The sequence below is a fragment of the Onthophagus taurus genome, chromosome 1 (assembly GCF_036711975.1).
Source record: "Onthophagus taurus isolate NC chromosome 1, IU_Otau_3.0, whole genome shotgun sequence".
Lineage (NCBI taxonomy): Eukaryota > Metazoa > Arthropoda > Insecta > Coleoptera > Scarabaeidae > Onthophagus > Onthophagus taurus.
Window position 1 is genome coordinate 30,626,756 of NC_091966.1, and position 19,667 is coordinate 30,646,422.

General features: G+C 32.2%; 1 protein-coding gene across 2 annotated transcripts in view; it reads right to left on the reverse strand.

Annotated features, from left to right (window-relative positions):
• Nucleotides 1-760: 760 nt before the first annotated feature.
• The window catches only part of LOC111429084 (failed axon connections), a 48,939-nt gene continuing 30,032 nt past the window's right edge, over nt 761-19,667 (reverse strand). Inside the window, exons 2-5 of one of the 2 annotated variants that reach the window (XM_023064874.2) lie at nt 8,719-9,054; nt 8,334-8,471; nt 7,978-8,274; nt 761-1,256 (exon numbers count right to left, since the gene is read on the reverse strand). In XM_023064874.2, the coding sequence (XP_022920642.1) occupies nt 1,197-1,256; nt 7,978-8,274; nt 8,334-8,471; nt 8,719-9,054 (831 nt within the window). In that variant the 3' untranslated portion in view covers nt 761-1,196. Of the gene's footprint in view, nt 1,257-7,977; nt 8,275-8,333; nt 8,481-8,718; nt 9,055-19,667 lie in introns of both variants that reach the window. The other variant, XM_023064873.2, reaches the window with a different exon arrangement.

A 19,667-nucleotide genomic window follows, 5' to 3' on the forward strand; every position in this document is an offset into this window, starting at 1 on the left:
TAGAGTTGTTTGGAAGGGTAATCCTAAACATAGTCTTTTTTGTTAATAAAAAAATACAAAAATCTACAAACTGCTGGGACGATGGACCTTTTTTATAACTTTTGTTTACAATGAAAAATGGCCCAATAGCGAAGGTGTTGATCTTTTTTTCTACTTAATATTACACATTAGTTCGATTTTTTTCATTTCACTTTTCACCTATTAAAAATCGTCGAAAAGAGAGAATATCATGGAATGAATAATACAATGAAGATAGAGAATAATAGATGCTCTACACAGTTTTACACCGTTTTTTATTTTATTATTTTTTTTTTCGTCTTATTAAATATTAAATATCATTATTATTATTATTATTACACAGATCCTGCACTAACATGTATAATTTTTTTTGAAAAATTGTTTTTTTTATCGTTAATTTTTCTACTTTTGATGTTCGTTTTTTTTTATACGGCAGAGGTCCGTTTTGCGAAAAATCGTGCAAAAAGTGTACCGGTAGAGTTTATTTACACGAAAATTATGCACGATTTTTCGTTTTATCAAAATTCGTTTATCACCTCCGTTTTCAAAAGAATGAAAATAAAAGGAAAACACTCAGAAATGATTACTTACAATACACGTTTTGGGACGATAATAACTCTATTTAAAAAAATCTAGCTAAAATTATTTATACACAAAATAATAATAATAAAAAAAATATGAACGAACGATAATAGTTATTATTACATTTTGATCGGTTACTATAATAGTTTACTATATCATATAGAGAGTTACTATTTATTAAAAAAAAGAATTAAAATTAAAAAAACACATAAATTATCGTTTTAACAAAACAAATTTTTAAAATTTAAAAAGACTTTCTGTAATCCTGTTTTTCTGTTTCATCAATCTTATTTTTTTTCTTTATTATAAAATGGTGATTATTAATATATTATGTATATATATGGATGATACTTAAAATCTAATTGTTTTTTTTTGCACATAGTTTCAAAAAGGACATTAAAAAAATAAGGGGGGGTCAATAAGAGTATTGAATACAAAGAAAATTTAATAATAATAGAAAATAGTGTTGGATAGAAAAACAAACTTTAAAAATACACTTACTAAGTCAGGTTGTATGAATTTTTTTTTGTTACGGTGTTTTATGGTATTACAAATGATTCGGCAGTGAGCCCTTCTTAAGGACGAGGGTTCATCGTTCATTTCGTATCCTTTTCTTTGTTTTCTTCTGTATCTTTTTCTTTCTCTTTTTCATCAGCCTGAAAATAAAAATCAATAATAATTTTGATGTTATTTTTTTTTTATTATAGATATTTTAAATTTTCTGTCAAAAATAAAATAAAATTTTTGTGTAACTAAACGTTATTTAGTGCCGTTATTATTATTTAAAAATGTTAGTAGAGACATTACCACAATAATAATAATAAACAGTAATAATTTTCTGTATTGGTTATTATGGTTTTATTGCAAATTATTGAAGATGTTTAAAATGTCGCTTTGCAACATCATTTCTAGTTCCACGTTAAAAGGAAGCCCGTATTTTTTCAAACTACCCGTTTTCACAAACCATCTAATATCCATGTCCTATTCTTTAGCCGAAATGTTTCAGATGGTTCAGGAGTGTCGAATAAACTAACCCTTTTAAATATCCCCATAAACAAAAGTCTACATGATTCAAATTTGGTGATCATGCACGCCACACAATGGGACCCCCTTTATCCATGTCCCAGGAAATGTGTTGTTTAAATATTCTCTAACACCAACCGTAAAGTGTGGTGGAGCTCTAAAGTGTGGAATTAACGGTAAATTCATGATATGTATAACCGTGTAATGGTTGTGGCAAAACAATCGGTTCTAGCAACCTATTCCCAATGATGCCTAACCAGATGTTTAGACGAAAACACTCTTGATGTCTGGTTTTAACGACGGCTCGAGGATTCCCATCAGTTGAATATTTCTGGTAAAACCAGCTCCATAAGTGAAAGTTAGTTAAAATTATAACGAGTCATATACCGACAGAATATAATTTCGACTAGTGATATAAGATCATGTTTAGAAGAACGGAACAATGGAACAAGGGCGAGCCTCAACTAAAAAAAAAACCTTGCCTGGTATACATGGGAGGACTCAAAAGCCTTGTGCTGGAAAGAACTTCCTAGACACAGACAGATGTAGAGTACGCTAACTGCGTGGCAAAAGAAAACCGAAGAGGTTTTATGCCTTAGCAATGGGAGCCTAAGATCGGTTTCAGGTTTCCCGACCTTACCATACGCCCCTAAAATACCATCTGTTCAACATTAGGCAAGAACAAAATTTTTGGAAAGGCTTGCTTGACATCTACTGATATACATAAAAGAACAAGACCTTGGAGCAATATTAAGGTTCATCAAGGACTTAGATTTTCCCTAAACGGGCCACTCCCCTCAGCATGGCAGCAATAATAAAAATGTCAGTTAAGAAGTCTGGACGTTCTGCAACTTGCCGTAAAAACCATAAAAAAATGTGAATCTTGCGTGGTAATTTAGAGGAGTGACGGCTTGCACATGTTGGATATGGCAAAGGTAAACGGAGTGTTCTTCAAACAACATGTGCGCTTATACCCACTTGAACCGATATTCTACTCATACTTGTTTAAATGTTGTGTTGAAACAACCTGTATAGTAGTATAGATATTTAGTAGTATAAAGCTTATCGGTTATGATCGCGAAAACTTATGAAAATCTTCTGAGTCTTTATATGTGTGCGTAAATATTTCATATTTTTTTCTCCTTCTCCTTTTTATTATTCAGTTGAGTCGATTAATTGCATCGATTAAACTTCTTTTAATACTTTTAGTGTAACTGATATCGCCAAACGTTTGAACGCATAAAAAATAACGGCTTTCTATAAAATATAAGTCTATTGCGACATAGTTTCAAAATAAAAACTTTTATTTAATATAATATTGAAATAAAACTGCTTATATTTGAAATATTGCCTACACTGAGAGCAGCAAATATAGAAGTTGTAACATTAATGGCATGAGAAAATCTGTAATAAAAGCTAGAATAATATATAAATAATAATAGATTATTTATTAATAAATGGTACATAAATATTCCACTTTGTGATTACCTCTTTGAAAATAAAATATGTATTTGTAATTTCAAAAAAGAAAACAGGTAAATATGTAAAGGTCATGCACTCAGGAATTTGTAGGAATTTGCCCGTTATAATCCGTACTTTTCAATATTGTACTAGATTGGATTCTAGAAAAAACAGATTATGCGGAAAACGGTATAAAGTAGGACTTCCTAAAGAAATTAAATGATGAAGAGTTCTGCTACCTGGGCAGTACGGTAACAAAAGACAGGGAAACAGAAGCGGACGTGGATAAATGTTTGAAATTTTAAGGGACATATGGAACTCCTCCCAACAATCCAGAAAACCCAAGTTTCGCAAATTAAACACCAACATAAAATCTACCTTACTACACGGAAGCGAAACATGGATGACACAAAATATACATAGAAAACAAGGTACAAGTATTCATCGCAAATGTTTTACAAAGATATTACGAATAAAATCGTTTGATTTTGTCCTAAATGAAGATCTCCTACGACATCGCAAATGTTTTACAAAGATATTACGAATAAAATCGTTTGATTTTGTCCTAAATGAAGATCTCCTACGACATCGCAAATGTTTTACAAAGATATTACGAATAAAATCGTTTGATTTTGTCCTAAATGAAGATCTCCTACGACAGGCGAAGTAAGAGGAAATAAAACTATAGATATGGAAAAGCAAATGAAATTGGGTTGCACACATACTAAGAACCGAGCACAACAATGTCACCAGACAGGCACTAAACTGGAATTCACAGGGCAGCTCATAAAGAAGAAGGTCCATGATAACATAGAGGAGGACTATGATAAAAGATAATAAGTTGAAAAGTTGACACGTATTATACAGAAAAACAAGCTATATGTGCTAATCAACTTACTGCTCAAAGAGTTAAAATAATTAACACGTAGCATAACGATTGCATTTGTAAAGGGTTGTAGTTTTCGTCTGGATGTTGAATTAAAATTAAAAGATACTCATCCCGAAATCCTGTATGATTAATATTATGCATTTCATTAAGAGGAATTTAAAAAGAAAATGATATGAATGCGCCATAGTGGAACATTTCGTATGAAAGTGTTCAAAGCAAAATTTTACACGTATTTCGCACTTGTGCTTCAAAATGTTCACATATTTTGAAATATAAAACTGTGACTGAATAACTATGTTCCATGAATCCTAATGAAGCCTAATAAACCAGATAAATCATATGGGTTCGAAAATTTAATACGCATTCCCATTCTGCGTATTATATGAGTTTATAGCATATTTTACAAAGGCTGTTGTGCAGTAAACTCACTCAAAAATAGTTAATTGAACGAATTATGAATTGAAATTTCAATATAAGTACCTAAAATTTCCGGTTGCAGGTATTGTTTTAATTAGAAGATCAAAGTCCAATGGGATATGCAAAATTTAATACAATGAAAAGGTAAAATGAAGGCTGCATTTTCGTTCATTATTGATCACCACATTATGAAACATAAGCACAATGATATGCACAATAGAAGTAACAAACAGAGTTTTGGAAATTGAATGAGCGAAATTAGATGCATTTGCAGAAATTGCTTTATAAAATTTCGTAGACATATCTGTGGGGATCAAAAAAGGTTGGAAAGTTAACTCCTGAAAGGAGATAAATTTGACTTGATGTCTGAGGTATGGAATAAAATCATTAAGAACAGCCAAAATTGTTATAAAAGAGGAGCAAAAATTATTGTGGATTAATGTAATCCACAATAATAATTGGAATATTAATATCCAATGAAAGAAGGTGTAGATTTACCCAAAATATGATATTGGCATTGGATGGATATATGGCATTAAATCCTGATTAACAGCAGACAGTAAGAACATTATAAATGCACTTCAACATTGCAGAAAAGATGAAGATAAGCACATGTTAATCCCATTAGCTGAATGTGTTGTGTTGAAACTCATAGAATCATTTATAGATTGTGGAAGAACTGTAACTACAGACAATTTTTTTCCAAACATATCTCTAGATACAAAATTACTGCAAAAAGGATTACAATAATTGGACCATCCGCTTCAATAAAAGGGAATTCTTTGAGTGAAAAGCAGTCTTAACTGATAACTAAAGAAGACATATCTAAACATTCCACTGTTTGAATTAGCATCTACAGTATTTATATTAAAATCCCCACAAATATTTGTTTCTTTAGTTGATTCTCAATCCCATCCAGAAATTACTGGAACCTCAGAAAACTAAGCTAAAATTACCTTATTTGGATGATATTACGGGAATTGCTGACATAAGTATAGATGTGAATTGCCCACACATTACGTGATTACATATACTTACTGCTTCGCTTAAATTGTGTATGCAGAGTGTATCTAAATTGATGCGAAAGATTTTAAGCGGTGATTTTTCAGCGAAAAATAATTAGGGGAGTTTTTCATATAACTTTTGGTCAAAACCACTTCTCCTCCAAGTTACAGCCCTCTAAAATTAGGGGAAAAAATTGCTTTTCTTTAATAAATCCACTATGGAGGAATTTGAAAGGATGAAATTTGGCAGATAACTGTTGCTAATGAAATGACACTTTTTGACGATTTTTATAACCGGAAAATATTATTACAAGGGGGTGAAAAAATCAACCCCTACAATACTTTGTATCAAAACTTTTTAATGTGTCTACGTTTTTCTCTTTAAAAACTTGATTTAAATAGAGAGATTCAATACGCAACTTTTTTGTTTCTTGTCATTTTCTTCTAAAATTGTTAGTTTAATCACATAAAAATAAAATAATACACAGGTTCTGGTGAATTAATTCAGAGATGGATTATTATTAGTCAAAAAATGAAATTATGTCAAATTGATCTCAGCATTACTTTATTTTTTGTGATCAAGCTAACAATTTGTTAGTTGTAAAATGTCAAGAGATAAGAAAGTTGCAGATTTTTTCCCTTAACTTTAGAAGGCTATAACTTGGAGGAGAAGAGGTTTTGAACAAAAAGTTATATGAAAGACCCCCTTAATTTTCATTGAAAAATCACCTCTTTCGCATCAATTTAGATACATCCTGTATATTAAATTGGTTTTTTTGGCAAAAATAAAACAGCATTAATCGGAAAATTAAATGTAAATACGCATATACAACTAAATAATCATGGCGATTAAAAGGATGCAACCAACTACATTTACTTCAACACTGTCGCGTTGTTGAAAGAATCACATGAACAAATTTATACATGCACGAACATACGATATTTATTGAAGTGCCTGAAAAATCCAGGTTGGTGCTAGGATGTAAGTGGTGGGGATAAATCAGCTGCAAATGTACGATCCTACATATTTTTAACGGTTGTAACTCTTTGTCTTTAAAACATATAGTCGTATGAAAATGACATGCGCGCCTAGTTTAAAATTGGATAGTATTGAATGCTTCGCTTAGTAATCTGAAAATGCGCTTAAAACATCGCATGAATTTTCGCTAACTTATCACAACGCTCAAGAAAAGCTATATATTAGAGAGGTCGTTACGAAATTTTGCATCATGAACCAGGAGATGTACTCTTAGACTAGAAAGTAAACAAAACTTTTTACAAACACCGCATTCTGAGCATACTGCTACTGTAAAATATCGCATTGATGATATGGTCGAAAATATAAGTTTCAGATACTGAAGAATCAAAATAGGAACGAATTTTTTCAGAATACATCTTTAAAATAATGCATAACAGATGAATTATGTTAAAAAAAAAGTTGTTTCATGAGGAAGTCTCTCAAAAGGAAATATATTAGCAAGATTATTTCAACTTCAAGAAAAAGTAATTTTCTTTTTGGAAATAACCTGAATTGTATGTGGAAATCAGAAAGTCAAGCAGTATTGGTTCATCTATCAAAGATTGTTAATTCGTTAAACTTATAAAACTTGAAAAGTGCAAACACAATTTATTGTAATATTGTAATCATATAATGTAATTATTGTAATTATTACTGTTTTCCCAAATTACTACCTCAGACGAAGCGCACTTTAAGGTGTTTTTGAGGATTTTGGTATAAAGATAATAATATTTGCAGATTGACAATGAATTCTTTTCATGAAATTAATTGACAGAAACTTTACAAGAATAGAAAATTAAATCAAATTAATACAGCAACATACTAAGTTTCACATTGTACATAGTTATTAATAAAATTTAGATTTCAAAGTTATAAATTTGATTATTGTTTTTATGTTGATGTGCACCTACTTATATTTCTAGACGTTTTAATTACAAGAAATTAATAACTACTTCAGTGTTTCTCAACTTCAAACTATAGTCAAGTCAGAAAGTGACGCTCGAAAACGGGTAATTTTTATAACACATTACTTTCTGAAGTGAGTTTCACTTAAAATGTATACCAAACGGCCATCAATGAAACGAACTAGCTAAAAGGGTTATTTTGTTTGAAAATATTGAGAAACACTGAACTAGTTGATAAACTGTAAGAAAAATTGAACAATCCAAAGAAACGACATTCCTTTTAAATGAAACAGAATATTTCAATTGAAACTTAAAGATTAATCAAAAAATTTCTTAAATCTTATTTGTAACAAGCCAAGATATATCATTTAGTGTTGAAATTTAAATTGAAAGATTCTTTGTTTTCTTCCTTAAAAAGGAAAGAATCAACCAAAGTGTTTCAAATTGAAGTTAATAAGAAATATACAACAATAGGTAATTAATATTGTTGTGTAACAAAAACGTTTTTGCTTGATTATTACTAAAAAGAATATTAAAAGTCATTCCTTATTTCATGAATTTATTCTTTTTATCTTGAGCTTATTTCCATTTTTAAATAAGAAATTATATTTTAAAATTCATAAAAATACTATTTATCTATATTTATTCAGTTTCATTTACCTTTTCCTTCTCAGGATCTTTATCTTCAGGTTCTAACTCTTTATCTTTATCCCCTTCTTTTTCATCATTGTTTCCTTCCTTCTCTTTCGTTTCTTCTGCTGGTGGTTTTGGTAAATGAGAATTCAAATCCAAATTGGTACAGATATCGTCCCAATCTGGGAAGCACCTTTCTTTCATGCGGTTAACAAGACCAACCAAGTTCGGACAATGTTCAGTCATGTATTCTCTCAATGTGTAGCTAACTTCTTTGTCGATGAAATAAATTTGAGCCAAATTTGCGAAAGCAACACAATCGAGCTAAAAATAATTTAAAAAAAATATTAGTGTCGAAAAATAAAAAAGAAAGATTTTATTACCGTGGTTGGTTCATCACCGAAGAAGAATGGTTTATCAGCCAACATATCAGAAAGCACCTTCAAATCGTCTTGCCCAAATTTGGAAATTTCCTCAGGAGAATGTACGCCCATTCCTTGGGCCTTGACTTTCTTTGCACCCTGGAACCACTAAAGTATGAATATGGAATTAAAAATAGGACGATGACACTAATAAATGGGTTTAAAGTGCATGCTTAAAAAAAAAACAAGAATAATAAGAACTACCAGGTAGGTAGATAACAATCTATATACAAAAAAAAATACACCAACCAAACAGGATGTAAGAAAAAGTGCAGAATGATATCTAATCGAGAATTCATTCAAAATGAAATTAGAAAAATAAATATAAGAAAATTTAAAAACTCACCTTTCTTCCGAATGCGAATTTAAAGAAGAAATTTAGGATTCCGTTTGGTAATCGGCTTCCTAAAGCGTGTTGCAAGTTAACCTTGTAACCTTTGAGTACTTGGTCGGGATATTTTGTCCTCCACCACATAACAACCCAATTTAGGTGATTTTCGATCATCGAAATCATCGCATGAGCAACATTTCGTTGTTCGGTTGTCAAAGCTGCGTCCAAATCAACGTTACGCTGGCTTAACTCCTTCAATATGATGGCACTATCGGCTATTTCTTCACCGTTCAATTCAATGAACGGAAGCTGACCTTTCTTTGAACGGAATTTCAATTTATGATCCACATTCTAAAAACAAACAAAAGAAAAATTATATATTTGTTTTATTATTAATTAATGAGAAATAATGGAATTAAGATTAAAACAATAATTTTTCAATAATCAATTTTGTATCAATCGGTATTAATTTGAACAAGAACGCTATAAATGAAAGTATTTTAAGCAATAATCGATGTAGAGAAAGAAGGAATTGAAAGTCTTTATGTGGTTTGGTTATTATTTATTATTATCTAATAATGTATTGTATTTTGTTAAAAATGTGTTAAGATCTGCCAGATTTGATTTACCTAAACAATAGAAAAAAAAACAATGTAGTTTCTTTCTACCTACTCTTATTTTAAACAAAAAAAAAACAAAAGTTCTGTAATAACAATAACGAAATTCATTGAATTGTTTGTAAACAGAAAACGTTTCGAGAGACAAAAGAAAAGAATCGATCGATTCGCAACACTAGCGTACCGAGTTCTTTGTCCTACATCAACCCCCTCGAAAGCAACCTCAGCCCCTTCTCAGAGACCCTTCGAAGCGGTCAACCCAACCCCAATGTAACCCCCTTTCCGGAATAACGAAGACTTTCCCTATATAATATTTACTTTAGTCGATGACTAACCGAATAAAAAAGTAATATAGCGGTAGGCCTTGCTGGCACACATCCACAGCTCACGCACTCTTTGATCAATACATAAAGTTCGGTGCGGGGGTGGTGGAGTCCGGGTGTAGCAAACAGGCCATGAGCAGCCCCGGACGTGGCGTGTCGATCCGGTCTGGCACGTTTCCATGGCAACTGGAAACTGTACCGCCGACGACGCCCCCTCATGCACCGCGACGCTCCCAGGCCAACTATACGATATTTTACTTCCTTCTCTACCTTCAGTGCGTTGACTTTCCGATAGAGGAGAGATGATTTCAGGAGTGTTCAGGATGCCTAAGGGTTTTTTTTAAATCTCACGAGACAAGAATTTCCTGTGTATATTTATCAACAACCCCCTCTTGCTTTGGATAACGTGGTGTTAAGGACGCTAACGAGGTGTAGGAAAATGTAAATATTGATAGATACTGAAAAGATGAGGAAGAAAACTAAGAGGGGTAATGAATCTAAAGCTTCTTTAAGACATTTCTTTTTTAGTAAGATTGCTTTAACACATTTCCGGATGATGTTTATCCTGCATATTTTTAAATATTAATGGGTTCTGTATTTTAAAACATAACAAACTAAAAACACCACAAAAAGGATTTTCACGTCGATAGATTCAACTATTATAGATATAACCTACATTAACAAACTAAGTACAAAGGTGAAGTAGACAGTTCTGATGTTCTTAATGGATTAAAAGGTTCCACAAATAAAATGTTAGTATTTTTCAATATTTACTTCTTTTGGATATGTACGTTATAAACGCTTGAGTTAACTAGAGAATGCATTATGTAGTACTGAAAAATACATGGTCCTCAAACTACGTAGGTTGGAAATGTCAACAGGTTTAAATAATTGCTGCAAGGAAGGTAGGAGGGATCATCGAGTATTGTACTTGCACTACCAACAATACATCATAATGTGATTGAAAACACTGATTCCACTCATGCATTCGAGAACTATGGTCAGTAACTAGTACATACTGCGAAGGGTAGATGCAGATACTGTATCAAGGGCACTTATGTCTAATGAGTGCCTAAATGTAATTGCAGACTATGATATACTAAAGTAAATGCATACAAATCTGTTTCATATAGACCCGAAGGGAATTGTGTATTTGGTATCATATTCCGTGAAAAAGGTTTGGATTAATAATAGATTAAGGTACATATATATCTGCTCATAAATGGATTAAAAGTTAACAGATTTACAGCTTACAGCTTCGGTATGTAATCCAGACAGAATTATTTGCTATTAATATGGGAGTTAAGATCATTCTGAGATGAAGGACTTAAGAACAAGGCAATAAAATAATTTACAGATAAACGAGATATTCTCTAGGTGTTGTAAACAATGAAACCAATGCCAGCTCTTATTGAAGACTGAAAGAGAAGAATAAATGAAGTTTCATGATAAATAGGGTCTTACTGACCTGACTCCTAAGTCACACCAGCTAACAGTGATGCAGTAAATGGGTTAGCACGAGCAGACTACGTTATAGCGATTTTGGCACCCGACTCAGCAATTAGAATCACTTTTGTTTGGCCAAGAAAGTACTAAAATATTTAAATCAACTAAAAACTTCGCCTACTGTTGACTAATTCATCAAGTTATGTAGAGAGGTCTATAATCAAAGCAATACATAGTAACTTGATCGAAGCAGCATATGGTTTCTTATATGGATCTTTACAAGAGTCTACTATTTACACATAGGGTACAAAACGTTACAAAAAACACACAATACGTTTTACGCCACTGTCCTGCAGTTTATTTCCCTCAAAGATATGAATGGTTCATTGGGCAAGATTAATTAGGATCTTTGGATTGCAGAGTTGTTTATGAAATGATAAACATTTTAATGCAAATAGTAAAGTACGTGATATGTTTAATTAACTATGGCTGACGAGTTATGTTATCTACAAGTTTTACGCAACAATAGCGTACAGGTAATAAATATACAATAAAAAGTATATCTAAAAGCTTAACCTAAAACTGCACTTATCAGTTTTACTGCCGAAGTCAGCCTCTTTTTGCTGCCGAAGTCAGCGTAATTTTTACAGAAAAAGATTATGTTTGGATGCTTGTCTGATTTAACCTGTGAGGTGTTAGCCTAGAGGTTAGTTGTTTAATGTTAGCAATTTATGACTGCGGCTTTTAAAGGACACAAGAACGCATATGAGTATTGTATATTATATCTATTTTGTAATGTTGGATATATTGGAATGATGAGTAATCAACCTGAGTTTCCAGATAAGATTAGTGATGTATACATATATGGTGACGTTCACAAGAATTCATACTGAGGATACAAATATGATATTTTTGATATCTTAAAAATTGTGATAATGAAATTGTAAGAAATATACATACTTGTAGTTTTATGATAACATATTTCGTTTAAGTGAAAGTGTTGCAGAAGCAAGCGATTTTGCAAAAAGTTGTGGTAATGTTGACTCATGATATCTAATTTGATAATGATACCTTACTTTATGATGATTTCCAGACATGTTGATTTTGACTTTGATTTACATTGAAAAATCTTCCAATAAAATGTCAAGAGAACATTCTTGGAATGAAAATTTAAACCCAATGATGACATTCAGCCTCATATGCGAGCATGGTTACATGTTGGTATTATCAAAGTATGAATAGTACAGCATATTTTGATTCTCGATACGCATTAATGGGATTAACATGAATTTGATGGAGCATTCTGGTTTTCTGATATACTGACCCATCACGACACCACAAGATCAAATTGACATCATGCTAATTGAACATTATAGAAGTGAGCCACAACAACTTTCTTGTACAATTTTGACACTTGCAATTTTAGATTAATCTGGGGTGGAGCTGACAAGTCTTGGTAGAGAGGAGGGAAAGATACGAGAAAGAGTCATGAGACCATAATAAGACCTATCCTTACGTATAGCTACGAAACGTGGACACAGAAACTAAAAGAACATGTAAATATATTCGAGATCAAGATTCTGAGGACAATTCTGGGCCTAGAAAACAGTGAATGAAGAATTCGATACAATCACGAATTATACCTCCACCTCATTGAAGCAGAGGTATCCAGTTACAAGAATTTAAAGGCTGCAGAGAACTAGGTGTTGCCAGATTGGAAGAATGAAAACTGCCTAGAATGTTAATAAATAAGAAAATGCAGGGAGTAAGACTGAAGGGAAGACCACAGAGACGATGGAAGGAAACAGTTGATGTGGACGCAAAAGAAGTGCTGGGATTCAGGAATTGGAAGAGAGGCGAAAAATAGGGAGGTGTGGAGGCTGAAGGCGACTAGGTACATATTCAGGTACAGATTAACTCAGTATCTCAATAATAAAGTAGTTTTATTATACTTTCTCTACCGGTTTAAGTGCCATTGTCAATCTTTAGGAGAGCATCGTAATTATGAGCGTTGTGGTAACTTATAAATTGATATTTTCATAATATTAACATTACATTTTTAATATAGTAATTTTAACAAAAATTTGGACAATTCCAATTCAATGGAAAAATAGTGCTTTTAATACTGGAAAATGATAGACAAAAATGATAATCGAAAGTGATAAAAGATGCCATGAAATAATCAAAAATCGCTACATTTAATATAAACAACTAATAAAGTATAAAGTTTATTGGTCCTAAAAAATAGAGCTTACGCTTAACTAAATCAAAATGGCGAGTTTTAAGATTAATTTTCATGGCGGTAAGTTCAACTTTACGACCAACAGGCAGTAAAATTTAGCCGAGCAGTAAAGATAGAGGGCAAACGTAAAAAGCTGAGATATGCAGTTTTATGCATGTCATTCAATGCAATCATCAGACACGTTGATTTATTTTTTGCATTATCAGGTGGATACAAATTTAGATACAGCGTTAATGCAAAATTATAAATCTTTTGTGACATTGAATTTTGATGGAATGGCAATAATCTGTTATGTCTCGCCATTTTTGGTAGAAGCATAGATCATTTCAGCTCTTTTCTAATTTATGTTTTTACTTGATAAAACTTACTACATGCACTGCATAAACGGTATCACAACAAACAAATACTTTTTAAGATTTGTTTCAGACGCAGTTCTATTCGTGCTTATCTTAATAATCATTTCATTTAAATAAACTCATAATAAATTCATGAACTGTAAATAAATTAAACTTCTTAAATAAATTAAAGTTAAAAGGGAATCCCGCTGTGTTTAATCCTGATAATCGAGTTGTAGATTTTTGGAAAATTTTGCCAACACATCCTTTTATACAATAAACACTCATGAAAATTCCAGAATGATTAAGTAGCAACTATCAATCAGTGCGTCATAAAAAACTTTGTTTCAATAAAATGCTGATATGGCTTATAATAACAAGATTAGTACTTGAATGAACTCGAGTATTTTCCAATTATGTTTTTATAATATTTTTGGGAAATACTTTACATCCTCAAACTATATTCACGCATGTAATGTATCGTATTTTTTCACATAAACAATGTTGGATTTTTATTTATTTTCTATTGAATTTTTTTATTCATTGTCATTGTCACGGTTCGAACGCAATAGGGGCTCCGCAATTTCCATAATGATTCATTGAGAGTCGTGAAAATAAACGAGGCTGAGCCGTTGTTTCAACTCAATTACCAACGTTGGGTACCATTATTACGGACCTCAACGATCAGTGTGGGTTGCAGGAGAAATGTACTTTGAATAACAAATAATAATAACACTACTGTAAATCATTTCTAAGAACGTTTTGATAAACAAATCCTTTTTTAACATCCTCCCATCTTTTAGAATAGAACAATTTTTTTCTCGTTTAAAATAAAACAAACATTTTTTTACCACTTCTTCCTCGTCGTCTACATCTGTATTGGGTTGGGCTGTAATATTCTCTATGCCGTATCTCTATTAGAATTCAAAAGAGACTACGACGAAGAGAACTCAAGGTACAGTAGACCAACAAGAGTTGTACGTTGAAGGGAGTAACCATAGAGCATTGAACCTGAAAATGCACATGTAGATGCGGTTTGTTGTGGTGTGTGTGTTGAGGTTTCTCGTACGGTACGAATCCTTCTCTAAAACGCTTCTGTGCAAATTTACACGTACTTCACTCTATTTGAAATGATGTTGTGGTATTGGAATTTTAAAAATTCAGTCACGGAAATTGAATAACCAACTGCTAATAAATTCATTAAATATTCTTTTTATGATTCGCATGAAATATTTTCATTTAAAAGCTAATGATCATCATCGATGAGATGTTTACCATTAAATAATAATGCAGCAAAATTGTAATTATAAACCATCGAGTAAACGTCCCGAGAAATTAACGTTTTTATACACGCTTTAGTATTTATTCGTTATAGCGAACCACGTATGTCGCACAACCGACGTCTGTTTAATTAACCGAAGTCCAATTTAATTAATTTCAGTAACACTCAGATCCAATGGGAACGGCAACCCCTCGAGAAACCAACCCCTAATTTGATTAGATTGCTATATCAATTAAAGAAATTACAACATTTAGAATTTATTTTCACATATTACGTGAGATGCGGGCATTCATTTATTTTTCTCTATCACACACCCATTTCATCTGTTACAGTACTTATTTCAAATTATATATTTCATACGAATTAAGAAAACTTAAATTAGATAATTAATTGAGGCTTGGGAAAGATTGAATGTTTAAAGAATGAAACGGATTGCGTGCGATATTTAATCAAGATTGCACGTTTTCTAAGAAAGCTTATTAAGGAAATTGTAGATTAAGAAGTTGTTTTTAAATGAAACATGTAAATGGATTTCGTGTGTTAGATAAGAAAATGTTCTAAGTATTTAATCATAGTTATATAAGGCAAAAATTTAAAAGGTATCGAGTTCTGATTAATTGTTGTTGAAATGATTCAACACATTGTAATATGAAACTGTCTAAAATAATATTAAATCTGCTGCTATGGCACAACCCAGAAAATCGTCAAGAATTTCTAGAGCTTTTGAAATAGTGCTGAGACACAAAAATATAGTTCAATGGGAACGGCTAAAGTCGCGCAAAACTATTTCAATATTAATTTTAAGACATTAAAGCTCCTATTGTGACACCCAGACATTCAGTAGAACTTCCACAACTTTCCAAAGAGATTTCCCCGAAACATAAAGGTATATTTGGATGGGAACCATTGCAACAGTGCAAAAATGTTTAAATAATTCAGACCTTAACAAATGTAAAACAACTCATCAATTTTTGCAAATACTTCACCACCCCCTTCGAGACTTAGATATATTGTAATGGAACAACTAAAACGCGCGGAACTCTTGTGACACAACCTAGAACTGTTTAAAAATATTCACCACCCTGAGTCAAAAAAATAAATATCGATGTATTTATAGCTAGCTGATTTTTATACCTTTTCTAGTACCGACTGTATTTATAACAATTTTTTTTTGTGCTGGAAGCTTCTAGTATAGCTTTTTCCCCTGCAAATCGCTTTCTGAACGTTTCATAAATTACTGTTGACCCTGATAACGGCTTTTCATCGCCCAAATTATCGTTGTCCATGAAGTGTAATTTTATGCGTCCCAAACTTTCGACAATTTAAATTTTTCCAGAATGTTGGAATCTAATGAAATATAAGGTGGATATTCTTTGTTGCAAAAGAACGTCGTATCAGCCTGCTTGACTGATACGCAATGACGCTTATCTAATGTCATCTACTTTTATTATTTTTGATTCAAAGTTGAACATTATTTTACGTACACCAGGTCTAAGTGTTGTCCATCGCGAGGTTCACGAGATTCTTACGCAGAACGTTTTCCATTTCAGGCGATAATTTTTTTCTGGATGGACAGTTTTTTGTAGATCAATGGTTAACACACCATGAGGTTTCCCCTTCATATGTATAAAATGACCAACAATAAAACAATACAACAAGAATTTTCATCCAATTCCAATTTTATTGCAGCACAATCTGAAGTTAGGAATTTTCTCCTTTCTTCGCCTCTATTCATGAATGTACGTTCTTGCTACCACCAAGTTCTTTTCTTCGAGTCTAAAGCAAAGAAGTACAACTTTCCCAGTTGTTAAGTCTAAATACTTAATAAAATCATTTGGCCCAGTTTGAGTAAATCAGTTAATTCATCCAAAACCTTTGGTTATATAAAAACAAGAAGATTTGTGCCATAACCTATTGGTCGAAGAGCAAACGTAAGGCTCTTCAATATATCACTGAAACATCAAATCTAAACGATACGTTCTCCTTTTTTAATCATTACCTTACTTTATTTAGACATACTTTATAATGTACCCAAGGCTTATCCTGATCTTCCTGACATTTAGATTAGGAATACATTTTATCAAAATTTCTTGAAATTAACAATAAAGTATGGAAACGTAAAAAAAGTTGCGGGTGATACGGCTATTTCATTGGTAGTATTTACCATACCAAAAGCCACAAATATAAAGCAAATTTAATCAAAAAGAAGAACTGTGATAGCACTCAGCATTACCACAAAGATTCAAACAGCTTTCCAAACACTTCACTTCTCCGTGACATTGAGATACAACTCAACGAGAATACTGTGAATACCCCCATCTTTCTGCTTTTAGATTAGGCATGGATAATATACACAAAAATAAGGTAAATTCGTTCAAAAAGGGTTTTCATAGTTGAGCCTAACATAGCTTAAGGTTTTGGGACAACCAAATTTGGTTAGTACCACAGATGCTGGTACTACCCAAAATTTCCAGAAAGACTTAAACTGCTTTGCAAACACTTCAGTCTTCCAAGACATAAAAATATATTACAATGGGAACGACTAAAATTTCGCAGAAGTTTTTGTAATATTACTCACAACTTTCCAAAATGTTCGCTCTCGATGGCATAACAATATATATTTCAATGGAAGCCATCAATATCGACATAAAATTCAGCATTTTTAGATAGAATGACAAATTTTTTTGATGGTTTTCACAACTAAGGCCAAACCCAACCCAACCCCAAAAATTTGATACTGATATATTTTATGCCCACAGAATTTATTTCGTGTCACACAGCCCTACATTACATGTATATCTTATTACAAACGTTAAAAGGATATTAATTAATGTTTACAAGTTGGTGTTCCCCAAATTCCCTGTTATGTTGTAAAGAGTTGTCAGCAGATGTGGTCTACACTACTTCTTTATGTATTATTCCTTTCATGTTATAACCACTAAAGCAACATCGTCCTCGCATTCTTTATTTTGATATTCAAGCATAATCTAAATTTAGCATATAGCTCAAAATTAATTTCCTCTATTGCACCTTCACACCCCACATTACGTCCATCTATTTTGGTATTCACTAGGAAAAGAACTATTCACGACGCAATGTCAGACTATAAATATTAAAGGTTTTAATATATTTGGTTGGTTGTAACTTAACCTCATAAATTAAATTTATCGGACAATAAAAATCAATGAATTTGCACCAACTGGAATGAACTGATTTTATCGTGAAACCACTACAAAGCAAAGAGTTAATAAAAATAGAAAGCATAAAATATTTTAGGGTTTAAAAATGTAATAGCTGAACTAGTTGTCCCTAATTGTTTTAAAAGTATATATAATTTTATCGGATAACGAAATGTTTGAATATATATAGCGTCATTTTAATCCCCCTTTTACAATTAAAAAGGGGGTTGGGTTCTGACTAATGGTTGTCACAGTAGAAGGACACGTGCAATGTGTTGAATTACCCTTTGTAAATATAACCAACGCCCTTCTTTAATATCGATCCCTATTTTTTAACATTTTTTATAATTTGTAATAAAATAAATGAAAATTTAAATTGTTTGCAAAATCCAATTAAAAAACCTACCGAGTCTATCTTTTCACATCGTTATAAAAACAATGATGATGTTAAGTTTTATTTCAATTACTACTGGGTTCGCATTCCCTTGGAATAGTGCTGTTGCCTACGAAATACGTGGAATACCCGAGGGTTCACTGACAGCGAGACAGATGTTATACATTTCGGAGCGATGATGTCATATATTTAGGGAAATAGAATTTTTAAACAACCGCTTTTCCTCTTTCTCACTAACACAGAGATGACATCGTTAACGTTTCAAATTGTCAACTAAGTCCCCAATGTACAGCTATGAAAATTGCTTATTAAGACTTTTTATTACCAGTTAAAAAATTAATTTAGAAGATAACATTCTTGAAGGATAACTGAAAATTTTTTAGATAACTTTTAAAACTTATTATTTTAAAACGGACGTTACCGTAAAGTTTACGTAAAGACGTGTTCAAACAATATAAATAATAACCTGAGATACCATCTAAGGAAATTCTCTTTGGTAGGTGGGATGTGGATTTAACGAGTTTAAAGAAGTCGCGGTTCCGCACGTGTTCCTCGAGTACCAAGAGGAAAAGAAGAAGAAATCGATACCACCGGGACGCGACCGTTCCTTTAGCTAATAACATAGTCGGTCGATAAACTTCGATTTCCTCTCTCTCGCACTATAGAAACGACCAAACAAAAACCATTCGACGTGATTCACTCTTAAATTAGCATACGCAACCCGAGAGGACTCTTTGCTTTTAACTACATAGCTCTTTATAATTCCGACTCAAGCAAGAGTATCGATTATGAAGCGGTTTCCTGACTCGATAAAGTAAAAGTCAAAAAAAAATGAAATAACGCGTCGAGTGAAATATACGACACGAAATGGAAGAGAAGGTTAGTTTATGATGGTTCTATATTTAGACCTTTTATCCCTAGTTCGGTAACCGCAACTATCAGGTCGGAACAGTTTGCTGACAGCTGTCCATATGGATGTAAAAGAAGAAAAAGGGCACTAACACACCATGTGTGGGATTCGTGACTAAATTTATGAAAGCGATATTTAGGTTTATAGAGGCCACTCCCTTTTATCATCATAAATATATATTTAGGAATTTAATTTGCGCGAACGAAAACTGGGCGGAAGAAATCGGAAATCTGAAA